The sequence below is a fragment of the Asparagus officinalis genome, chromosome 5 (assembly GCF_001876935.1).
Source record: "Asparagus officinalis chromosome 5, Aspof.V1, whole genome shotgun sequence".
Lineage (NCBI taxonomy): Eukaryota > Viridiplantae > Streptophyta > Magnoliopsida > Asparagales > Asparagaceae > Asparagus > Asparagus officinalis.
Window position 1 is genome coordinate 85,165,212 of NC_033798.1, and position 13,140 is coordinate 85,178,351.

At 34.9% G+C, this 13,140-nt stretch overlaps 1 protein-coding gene and 1 long non-coding RNA gene across 2 annotated transcripts; both read left to right on the plus strand.

Moving 5' to 3' along the window:
• LOC109839987 lies at window positions 2,248-5,266 on the plus strand. Its single transcript, XR_002246775.1, has 3 exons — window positions 2,248-2,416; window positions 3,080-3,272; window positions 4,984-5,266. It is a non-coding gene; the product is annotated as an uncharacterized LOC109839987 (long non-coding RNA).
• On the plus strand, window positions 5,776-7,449 carry LOC109839986. The gene is made up of 2 exons (XM_020408461.1): window positions 5,776-6,446; window positions 6,534-7,449. The coding sequence occupies exons 1-2, from the start codon at window positions 6,267-6,269 to the stop codon at window positions 6,906-6,908; spliced, it is 555 nt and encodes a 184-aa protein (XP_020264050.1). The 5' UTR covers window positions 5,776-6,266; the 3' UTR covers window positions 6,909-7,449.

Genomic DNA, 13,140 nt, shown 5'->3' on the forward strand with positions numbered 1-13,140 from the left:
TATTTGTTAGGATATTTGTTAATTAATTTTAATTGATATTAAATTAGATTAGATTAGTATAAACCCTATTCACTCCACCTCTAGGGTTTTTTCCTAATGACATTAGGGTCTAACAATTCCAATCGTGACAGTTGGATTTACCGTATATTTGTTGATTTAGCCGTGAAACTATGACTAGTCCAAGCCAATGTAACCATTAATATAATGGGCCAAGGCTTCAAGCTCACATGATAGGCCATTTAATGGGCTAAGGCTTCTTTCAAGAAAATAATATAATGGGCCAAGACTTCTAGTTCACATGATAGGCCACTTGATGGAAAAATTTCCGACTTTTGGTGCTATTAAGAAGATGAAGATTTTTTTTTAAAGAAGATGAAGATTTTAATGAGGTATCACGTGACATTTGAAAGAAATATTTCAAAATTAACTATATTACTTAAAAATATATAATTAATCAAACTATATATGATAAAAAGTATACATTATATCATGGTCGAATAGCACTAAGTGAAATGTGAACTTTTTGATGGGTTTAGAAGGAAGAAATTAAAAAAAAAGACCCTTTTAAAAAAACTAACAAAAATGATCTTGTCGCTAAATAATTAGCAAAATTGACCTTGTTACTAAATAATTAGTAAAATCAACTTCTTTTTAGCTAGCTCACCAAGGCTGGCGAAAAAGAGGTCGATTTTATAAAATTTAGTGTTAAAATGCATGGGACTATTAGCCCCGTTTGTTTAGTGTTCGCTAACCAACCCCTAAATACATCGCAAAAAACACACGGGTGAGTTTTCTGTGCAGTATCAAATAATACATGTCGTTTTCTGAACAGTCTCAGAAATCATGAATCTTCTCCAAAATCTCCTTGGTAACTCAAGTCTTGAGAATGCTAATCCTCTCTCTCAGAGTCATCCCCTCCCTCCTCAACCTCCTAAGCTCCTCATTCTCAATCTTCAGCTCTGCGAAAGTCAATGCCTTTACCCTCTTCATCTTTCCATCTCCATCTCACCGTCGCCTGTGAACCCCTCGTCCCTCTCCTACGACAACGGGTTGATGCCGACGATTAATCCGGCCGGTTCTAGTTTCGTTCTAACAATTCCCCCAATCTCTCTTCCCCATCCAATGGATTCGATTAATCCGGCCGGTTCTAGTTTCGTTCTAACAATTCCCCCAATCTCTCTTCCCCATCCAATGGATTTAGCTGGTTCAATTCCTCCTCTTCCTCGGACCCTAACTCTAGGGTTCGTAGCGTGTGGACGATGTAGTCGATGGAGGTTGAGAGCTTGGGCTTCCCCGGAGCTAGTGAGGTGGGGAGTGGGGTGGGTCCCATTGATTGAGCCAGGGGCGGATGGGACTATTGCGCGGTGAGTGGTTCTAGTGTTAGGGTTTGGTCAACGATGCGAGCGGAGGAGGGTGAGGAAGAGGATGAGGAGGAGAAGCAACAGGAGCGAAAAGCGAGAGTAGAGATGGATGGAGTGTCTGTGAAAGGGGAGCTCCATGAATTTGATCATTTAGAGCGTCATTGACACACGAGACTAAGCGAACACTAGACGCACGGGACTACTGGGACTAGTCGTCCCGTGTATTTTCAAGACCAAATTTTACAATATCGGTCTCTTTTTGGCCAACATTGATGAGCTGACCAAGAAGAGGTCAATTTTTCTAATTATTTAACAAAAAGAACGTTTTTATTAATTATTTTTTAAAAAAGGGTCTTTTTTAAAAAAATTCTCCATTTAAAAGACAAAAAGAACGTTTTTATTAATTATTTTTTAAAAAAGGGTCTTTTTTAAAAAAATTCTCCATTTAAAAGAATTAAAGGTACAAATTTCAAATTATTGAGCCTTAAATTATAAGTATGTAAGAAAATAAATTGGCCCATTTGCAATTACGTTCACTCGTGGATTCTAATAATTGAGGATGACGTACCAGAGCATTAGGGGCTGTTTGGTTGCACACTTCTTAAGAAAACTTTTCTCAAAACATCTGACAATAGCAATTTTGTAATTAAAAGTTTTCCAGAGATTTCTGTAAATTGTGTTTGGTTCAACAAAAAATTTACAGAAATATTTTTATAAAATATCAAAACCTACCAAATTTTACAAAAAGCAATTTCCTCTCAAAATGAGAGGAAATCACTAGAAATCTGAAACATACCATATTTAAATAAAAACCCCCGTTCGCCCCAGCCTTTTTTATTTTCTCGAACTGCTTGGAGAGGGAAAAAATCCGCTCTCATTCTGAAGCCCCAACTTGCGCGTTCCCTCACCATTTGCTCGTTCCCGCCCCAAATCCCTCGTTCCCACCTCGAATCCATCAGGGTTTTGGTCCTTCGCGCCAAATACCTCTTAGATCTTATTCCTTCTCCTCCATCGCCTCAGATCTAGGCGCTAGGGTTTCTGATCTCAAGCTCTCGGTAATAATCTGTTCTTTTTGCTCATTTTTTGTGTTCATCTATTTGTAATTGATCAATTAACGAAAAATGATGCAAGGGTTTATGTTCTTTTCATTTTCATAGTTAATTGATTTCTGTTCTTTTTATTTTCATATTTATGGTTGAAAATTGTATTGTTAAACGAATTCATAAGATCAATTTGTTAATTTTATGTTATTAGATATGATCATAAGATCAACAGGAAATCCACATGTTGCGTGCATGACTTCAAAAAAATTCGGAATAGATAAACAATTGCTTGAAGATAAAAATGTTTACTTAGAAAGATGCATCTCAAGATCATGACTACAATGTAGAGATAATGGAAAAAAGTGAAACAATATATTAAAAATTTATTGAAGGTTATATTAGAATATGATCTTAAAAGGCATGGAAAATATTAGGAAGTTGTAAAAGACATTAATAATATTTTGTCAGAAAAATGAGTTTTTCCCCTCATCTTTGTTCTTGAACATAGCTTTAAAACATAGAGGCACCAAAACAAGTTTCTCTGGGTAAAAGAATGAGTTCAAATGGTGTTTTGCAAACTATGGATACACCAACGTGAATTTGAAACGCCATTTCATGTTTACACTATCATCAACAACCAAGCTGTTTCCTGATTGACACATGAAATTGGCATAGGGAAGCTTGGTTGTAAAGCACACCTGAAGCTGCATTTACTTGGGATTTAACAAAGTGAACTTTATCACGAACTCACTCAGCTATAAAGGGGACACCCATCAAAATAATTTTCTTTCCAAGCGCTCCAGAAGCCTGTCTTGAATATATATATCCAATAGTATGAAGAATTGCCTCCCCAAAAGCTGCAATTCAAGTAAGCTGTTTCCTGATTATGACTTGTTTTTGTAGAACTTATTCACATGGTACTAGTAGTCCATAGAGCATAATAAAATGTTGAGTAGAATCTTTTATTCTTAGGAATTTCTTCAGCTGCAAATCTGCACCCTACCAATTAGCCATTCAATTAGAGTGAGCTCCTATTGCTGAATATACTGGCAGGATTTAGCTCAAATCCTCTTTGTTCAGAACTAATAAGAGGACATATAAATTTGAAATGTGCACACTTTATGTTGTTAACACATTAGAACTTCCATACGGGAAGAAATTGCTATCAGTATCAAAATTACCATGCCTCAAGCACTACTAAACCAAACAACTTAAACAATAGGTTAAACTTCGAGGGCTATTTCTGTTTTAGATGGATACAAACCAACAGAAACGCTCTTTAACATGTGCATTTGTGCATCTAACGAGACCAAATACCTATGTCATGGACATTATGCACAGGTGGAAGATTCCGGTTATGTTGGTCTTGGAAAAACTCACAGGTTAAGGTTGTGTAGATGTAGTAGATATAACTGCTCTGAAGTATCTGAACTTTCAGCATAACAGTTTAATATATATATTCTAGAAATAAACTCATCAATATGCTCTTAGTTTGCAAATAAAAATAAGAAACCATTCCCTTAGCATATTTCTTTTTCTTGTTCTAGATTTCTTGTTGTTGGGTGTATAAAAGGGTTTTGTTGATAAGTTAGTTGATTATTTTTTAGTCGTTGTTTATTGTTACGTAAACATCTTAAACTATTTTTTCTTTGTAACGAATGTAGATGGATGGTGTAGATGAAGAACAAATAACGAGGATGTGTGCTAATACGACTATATCTTCTGTGATTACAATAATAGCTTGTTTATTGAGAATTCGTGCTAAGCACAATCCATTTGTTATGCTCCAAGAGAGGACAAGATGAGGAAAATTTATTGTAGAAATGCCCACTTCAAGCGCATCTTTGAAGGATATAGTGGTAGTTGTAGGTCTTATATTAGAATGAGGCCTAAAGCTTTTTTCAAACTTGCGGATGTTATGCGAAATCATGGTTTTCTAAAGGACACAAAACATCAAATTGAAGAACAACTCGCTATGTTTTTTAGCATAGTGGGTCATAAAACCAAAAACAGAGTAATAAGGACCGAATTCATAAGATCGGGTGAAACGGTTAGTAGGTACTTTAATAAGATCCTACAAGCTATGAACGGTCTTCGTGATCGATACATGAAGCAAGCACCTAATGAGATTCCACCGGAGATTGTCAACAATCCAAACTATTTTCCTTACTTCAAGGTAAGAGAGAAATAAATTTTTGCGTACGTTAGTGATTTTCATAATTTAATGATATGAGATACTAATAATTTTAATCACTGTCGAGTTTTGATAGGATTGTATTGGTATGATAGATGGAACACATATTGATGCAATGTTACCCTCTAATCTAGTTGCACGGTTTAGAGGGCGTAAAGGTGTAACGCAAAATGTTTTAGTTGCATGCACTCCAAATAAACTTTTTACATATGTCCTAGCTGGGTGGGAAGGTGCGACGAATGACTATAGGATTTTGCAAGACGCGTTGTCTAGACCACAACCTTACGGATTGAGAGTATATGATGATATTCTTCCACCCCATTTAATAAATAGTAAATTAAATAATATGATCAAACTGATCACGAATTTTCCTTTTATAATGTAGGTAACTATTATCTTTGTGATGCTGGATACACTACCATGCCTGGCTTCATCTCTCCATACTATGGCATTCGTTATCACTTAAAGGAACAAATTGGTAGGACACCCAGAAATAGTGGGGAGTTATTCAATTTAAGACACTCTTCTTTACGGTCTAAAATTGAATCAACCTTTGGCACATTGAAGAACCGGTTCAAAATTCTTTCGGCGAAGCCTAATTAACCATTCCCCACACAAGTGGACATCGTCTTAGCATGTACTATATTACATAATTTTATTGCAATTGAAGATCCCATTCCCCACACAAGTGGACATCGTCTTAGCATGTACTATATTACATAATTTTATTGCAATTGAAGATCCACAAGATGACATCTTGAATGAGAATGTACTAATTGATGAGAAAAATGAGGACGTGACAAATGAAGATGATTCAAACGTAGTTGACTTCACTCAATCTAGGACACAAAGAGAGGAGCGTGATGCAAGAAATGAATGGAAGGACCTTAGGGATCAAATTGCATGGGCAATGTGGGTTGATTATTGTGCAAAATATAAAGATGGCGACACCACAGAAATTGGTTTGTAGTTTTATTGTTTTCGCATATTTCATAACTGTGCTTGTATGAACAATGTAATTTCTCATATTTAATTATGTTTTTTATTTCATAATTGCACTTGTACGGATATGTAATTGTTCACATATTGTAGCTATGTACTTCTAAATTTATGGTTTTTTTTATTATGACATATATGTATGTTTAACAAAAAGGGAGGAAAAGAAAATTTGCCCAATTCACCACATGCACCACCAATTGATTCAGGCGGTATTAATGTTAATTTTGTTTCATATCCAAATCAACCGTTCAATCCGCCTCAAACAATGTCGTCTTCTTTCCCACATCTTCCACTATTTGAAGGGAACTATAGTGGAATCAGCCAAGAGCATGTTTCATTCACTAACATGTTGAACCAAGGCTTGTATAATCCCACTTTGAGTTCTCAAAGCAGCGGTCCACAACAAATATCACCAACCACAGGTGAATCTGGTGGACATCAAAGCAATGTCATTAATTTGAGTCAAGAGATGTCACCCTCCAAAAAAACCAAAAAATTGGCTTAAAAGAGAAAAGTGTCTACAACACAAGGAGCTCCTAGCCTCAATTCGAATGGGGTTTCCAACATGTGGTGGCTCCCCAAGCATGATGCGGAGCTTATACCGTGTCTTGCGGAGCTCGCGGATGCCGGAATGAAGGTTGATAAAAATCAGCTTACACAATAGCAGCTATGAAGATGAACATGAAATTCAAAACCAGCTACACCCACCTTCATGTGATTAATCGCATGAAAACTTGGAGAAACAAATTCAATGATATGAAGGCTTGCATCAACATAAGTGGTGCGGGGTGGGATGAGGATAACTGTATGGTAATTCTAGATGAGGAGACACTTAAAATATGGGCTCAGGTATTAATTCTATCGTAACAACACATTTAATTTATTTGGACGTGAGAAGGTTATAACTAATTTCGTACTATTTTTCACATATTGCAGGACAAAAAGAATTCAAAGCTAAGAGGATATATAAACAAGCCTCTTCCCTTCTACAAACATTTACAGAAGATCATGGGTGATGATCAAGCTAGGAGTGATTTTGTTAGGCCAGTTTATGATAAGATTGGTACTAAGAATGTCATTCCTCTTGATGATGATGATATGGACATTCCACTTAAGAGTGAAGTTGAGCCACAATCTGATGCTAACGTTACCCCAAACTCCACTTCTAGAAAATCCCAACGTGAATCTAACACAAAGCCATCTTCAAGCAAGAGACCTCGACACTCAAATGATGATGAGTTGATACGTAGCTTTGTTGAGTCAATGTCGGAGTCAATTAGAAATCAACACATTATACATTGGTCTGAATAATTAGTTGTAGCTTTGAAGAACCATAGTGACTCTTATAGTGACGAATTCCTTGAGGTTTTAGATCATTTGTATGAAAGTGAGCGTAAGGCTAGGAGGTTTTTTATAAAAATGAAGGAGGCTCAGAAGAGGTTTCTTTCAAGTCTTGCTGCGGCTCAAGGATGGGACACGTCATAGTGTGTTGTTGTTCTGTGCACACAATACTCAATTTTGCTACTTCACATGTTTTGTTACTATTCCCTCACAAACTTATATTTTGTTAATTGCAAACTTTAGATGTTGCAATTTGTGCTCGTTGTCGAGCTATGAGGCTGTTTTTTGGGTTTTTTTGGTTGAAATTTGTGCTCATTGTCAAGCTTTGAGGCTGTTTTCCCATTAAATATGCTGATTCGAGCTTGTTTAGCTCTATATTATTGGGTTTTTTTGGTCGATATTTGTGCTGGTTGTCGAGTTTTGAGGCTATTTTTCCATTTAATATGCCGATTCGAGCTTGTTTATCTCTCTATTGTCGGGTTTCTTGGTCGATATTTGTGCTCGTTGTCGAGCTTTGGGGCTGTTTTTTCCATTTAATATGTTGATTCGAGCTTGTTTAGCTCTCTATTGTTGGGTTTTTTCGGTCGACATCTGATGCTAGAAATTGCTTGGATGGTGATCTTATTGAATCTTTCCTTGATCTTAGCCGTGTGAAGATGGAGGAGATCTCTAAGACCATGGATGTTCCTGTTGAGGAGCTCTGCAGGAGAGTTGAGGAGCTTACAAGATTACACTGAAAACATGTCAAAAATATATTTACTTTTGTTCTATTTTACGTTCCATCATCAAGTTATGTTGGTCTTCAATATTTTAGTTTTACTTACCAGAAAGGTAGATGTATGAGTTTCTGCTCGGGATAATTTTCTTGTTATGAGTTGAGATGATTCAATCGAGCGTTTGTAATATGTTTGTGGCATTAGTACTACTCTATTTGGCACTTTCATTTATCCACTATGACCGCTGTTACTGCTTATTTCTTGAAGTGTGTATATTTTTATTTTCTACTGTAGAACTAGTTTGTAAGATAACATCTCGTAATGACGGTTGCTCATTGAGTTTATTTTGGATGTGAGAAATAGGAAGTTTATTTTGTGTTTCTCATTCGACTGAACCTTGATTTTTTACAAATGCATGCAATTTCAAGATAATCACAACAAAGTTCATTTCCCTTGAATATTTTTTTACAAATGCATGCAATTTCAAGATAATCACAACAAAGTTCATTTCCCTTGAATATATAAAACAATTCATGCATGTTGTCAAACAACAAAGTTCATTTCCCTTGAATATATAAAACAATTCATGCATGTTGTCAAGCTTCGGGGCAAGTTATTAATTTGTATTCGAGCTTGTTTAGCTCTCTATTGTTGGTTTTTTATAAGATTTAAAGATGTGAAAATTTTGTATATGTGCATAGCCATTAAAGTGATAAAGATGGTAGTTGACACTTTTCTATAAATTTGGCATATGTAAACAAACAAAAGAAAAGGAAATCTTGTTATTTTCTATAAAGTTATGAGCCATTTTCTTATTTTGAACCAAACAAGCAAAGTACAAAAAATAAGAAAATTGGTACTTTTTATAAGATTTAAAGATGTGAAGATTTTAATGAGGTATCGCGTGACATTTGAAAGAAATATTTCAAAATTAACTATATTACTTAAAAATATATAATTAATCAAACTATATATGATAAAAAGTATACATTATATCATGGTCGAATAGCACTAAGTGAAATGTGAACTTTTTGATGGGTTTAGAAGGAAGAAATTTAAAAAAAAGACCCTTTTAAAAAAACTAACAAAAATGATCTTGTTGCTAAATAATTAGCAAAATCGACATTGTTACTAAATAATTAGTAAAATCAACTTCTTTTTAGCTAGCTCACCAAGGCTGGCGAAAAAGAGGTCGATTTTATAAAATTTAGTGTTAAAATGCACGGGACTACTTGCCCCGTTTATTTAGTGTTCGCTAACCAACCCCTAAATACATCGCAAAAAACACACGGGTGAGTTTTCTGTGCAGTATCAAATAATACATGTCGTTTTCTGAACAGTCTCAGAAATCATGAATCTTCTCCAAAATCTCCTTGGTAACTCAAGTCTTGGGAATGCTAATCCTCTCTCTCAGAGTCATCCCCTCCCTCCTCAACCTCCTAAGCTCCTCATTTTCAATCTTCAGCTCTGCGAAAGTCAATGCCTTTACCCTCTTCATCTTTCCATCTCCATCTCACCGTCTCCTGCGAACCCCTCGTCCCTCTCCTACGACAACGAGATTGATGCCGGCGATTAATCCGGCCGGTTCTAGTTTCGTTCTAACAATTCCCCCAATCTCTCTTCCCCATCCAATGGATTTAGCTGGTTCAATTCCTCCTCTTCCTCGGACCCTAACTCTAGGGTTCGTAGCGTGTGGACGATGTAGTCGATGGAGGTTGAGAGCTTGGGCTTCCCCAGAGCTAGTGAGGTGGGGGTGGGGTGGGTCCCATTGATTGAGCCAGGGGCGGATGGGAGTATTGCGTGGTGAGTGGTTCTAGTGTTAGGGTTTGGTCAATGATGCGAGCGGAGGAGGGTGAGGAAGAGGATGAGGAGGAGAAGCAGTAGGAGCGAAAGCGTGAGTAGAGAGGGATGGAGTGTCTGTGAAAGGGGAGCTCCATGAATTTGATCATTTAGAGCGCCATTGACACACGAGACTAAGCGAACACTAGACGCACGGGACTACTGGGACTAGTCGTCCCGTGTATTTTCAAGACCAAATTTTACAATATCGGTCTCTTTTTTGCCAACATTGATGAGCTGACCAAGAAGAGGTCAATTTTTCTAATTATTTATCAAAAAGAACGTTTTTATTAATTATTTTTTAAAAAAGGGTCTTTTTTAAAAAAATTCTCCATTTAAAAGAATTAAAGGTACAAATTTCAAATTATTGAGGCTTAAATTATAAGTATGTAAGAAAATAAATTGGCCCATTTGCAATTACGTTCACTCGTGGATTCTAATAATTGAGGATGACGTACCAGAGCATTAGAATATCCATTAACCTTATCACCTATAATAATAATAACATTAACATTAACCAATATTATAATAATTATAATGGACAAAAGCAAAGTTCAATCCACCACATGATGATTTTAATAATATCAGACTCTGGCCAAAGATTTATATATAAAATAGGAGGAATCATTGGAGAAGATGGTTTCGTTCAAATCCCACCCACCTCAATTGTCACTTTCTTCATTCTCCAGCTTACGTGCAATGATAATAAAACATAATTGATTGCTTGCTGCCGTAATTGTCGGAGACTCGCATTACAATTTTGCTACTATATATGTTAAAATTTGTTAATGAAATATGATTCTTTTAACAGGTGCCTATGGGCACTTGCTAGAGGATGATTATCTATCAGATTTTGCAAGCTTTATATTTTCTTTTAGAGCATCACATGTATTTCTACCGTACATGTATCATATTGTTTTCTTCTTATTATTGTCTTTATTTCTAATTTATAAATTTCCTTTAAAAAACAATATTTCTAATTTAGGAAGAAAAAAGAATCTTTTATATATGTCACATGGTTCAACAGAAAAATATGTCGTTCATCAATTTCAATAACAATATTTTCTTATAACTATGAAAGGAAAAAAATGTATGAAAGACATCACTGTCATAATTTTTTAAATTATTTTTAAAAAATATTTTACGATTAAATAAATAATTCTTAAATTTTTTAAAAATTAGAGAATATGAAGGAGTCTTGTTGTATTTGTAAATTAAAGGTACAAATTTCAAATTATTGAGGCTTAAATTATAAGTATGTAAGAAAATAAATTGGCCCATTTGCAATTACGTTCACTCGTGGATTCTAATAATTGAGGATGACGTACCAGAGCATTAGAATATCCATTAACCTTATCACCTATAATAATAATAACATTAACATTAACCAATATTATAATAATTATAATGGACAAAAGCAAAGTTCAATCCACCACATGATGATTTTAATAATATCAGACTCTGGCCAAAGATTTATATATAAAATAGGAGGAATCATTGGAGAAGATGGTTTCGTTCAAATCCCACCCACCTCAATTGTCACTTTCTTCATTCTCCAGCTTACGTGCAATGATAATAAAACATAATTGATTGCTTGCTGCCGTAATTGTCGGAGACTCGCATTACAATTTTGCTACTATATATGTTAAAATTTGTTAATGAAATATGATTCTTTTAACAGGTGCCTATGGGCACTTGCTAGAGGATGATTATCTATCAGATTTTGCAAGCTTTATATTTTCTTTTAGAGCATCACATGTATTTCTACCGTACATGTATCATATTGTTTTCTTCTTATTATTGTCTTTATTTCTAATTTATAAATTTCCTTTAAAAAACAATATTTCTAATTTAGGAAGAAAAAAGAATCTTTTATATATGTCACATGGTTCAACAGAAAAATATGTCGTTCATCAATTTCAATAACAATATTTTCTTATAACTATGAAAGGAAAAAAATGTATGAAAGACATCACTGTCATAATTTTTTAAATTATTTTTAAAAAATATTTTACGATTAAATAAATAATTCTTAAATTTTTTAAAAATTAGAGAATATGAAGGAGTCTTGTTGTATTTGTAAAAGAGATAGGAAAACGGAAAGCCCTTGTGGAAGAAGGATAGCAGAAGACAAATGAACTAAATAAGGGATGGCCAAAAATATTCTTTCTATATTTCAACATGTTTTTCATTTTATAAAGATCTAAATTTTACAAAAATTCTTATTTTTCGAGTATGAAAGCAATGTTCTTATCCTTAATTGCATCTATTGTTTCCACAAGAAATTCTCCTTAGTGTAAAAAGAACCAAACTTGACACATTTTACTTTTTCTTAATAATAATGTTGAAACATTCAATCAAAAACGCTCTTTACTTTAGTTTGGTCACAGCTAGAAGTCATTATATTCAAAAGTTTTACTACCACCAAGAGAGAGATAGATTACCAGTTATACAAAAAATTTATCCAACTTTTCCAAATAAAGATTTTATTTTATTTTATTTTTATTATAGAATAGCTCACACATCGCCTCCAACTTAAGCCACTTTGTTTAATAAACTTAAATGGGTTTTCTGAATATTTAGAAAAAGAATCATTTCATCTGACAATCTATAAGTTTAAGTGACATAAAAACTTACAGAAATACTATGCACGAATATTAAAAAAATATGAGTAAGACGTACTTCTACACGATAAAGTATTCACAGGTGGAAATAGATCATATGAAAAATAATCTGCCCCTTTAGAGAAGAGTGTGGGAATCATCCACCAAATTAATATTTAAAAAATAGGAAAAAATTAAAAATAGGAAAAATTACTTCAAGGCCTCAAATCTTAAAAAGTTATCTGAACCAGCCCCCTGTACTTTTGCTCATGTGTATAAACCCAAAATACATTGTAAAATTATGTTTTGGCCCCGCCAACTCAGCAGCTTGAGAGAAATATTTCTAAAACCCTATTTTACCCCTAACCGGCAGCGCTACAGCGCCAGCGTTACGAAATTCTCAAATCTCCACTCTAAGGTTTTGTTACAATCGACAAAAAATGGCCGAAAAATCGACGGCGAACCCAGATTCCCCAATGTCATTAAGAAAAGACGATGAATTGGAAGGTGTTGACCGTCCGCCTCCGCCGCTGCAAGAGAAGGAACCTACACCGACGAACGACGAACAACGAGACTCGCCTTTGACCGAGGTTAAAGACCTCCCCTCACCGACGTCGACTGGTAAAGACACCCCTCGCCTTCCAAGAATTTTAAAGACCCCCCTTTACCGTCTAAGACCGACCATGGACCCTCTTCTCTCTCATCCTCCCCCCTCCAAGTCTTCGTCCACCCATGCGTCATCATCAGAGAATGGCAGCACTGATGAAGCCACGCAGACCCTGTTGGGCATACAAAAGGGGTTACCAAGAAAAAGGAAAATTCGAAGTTCAAAATAGGAATTAAAGAAAACTAGGAAGAAGTAAGTTGACATTAAATTTTCCAATTTAGATAGATTGATGTTACAGATTAATATTGGTGCATTGTAAACTATATGCCAGGATATGTGAAATGTAACATATTAATGTTAGAAATGAATGATTGACTGTTATGTTTTGCTATAACCTACTAACGTTTCTTATAAATTGTTAACTTTGGACATTGATT

Excerpts from the sequence above, each read along its gene's own strand:
- LOC109839986 (XM_020408461.1), top strand. The coding sequence starts at position 6,267 with ATGAAGATGAACATGAAATTCAAAACCAGCTACACCCACCTTCATGTG. Across the intron at positions 6,447-6,533 it reads CACTTAAAATATGGGCTCAG|GACAAAAAGAATTCAAAGCT; the intron begins GTATTAATTCTA and ends CACATATTGCAG.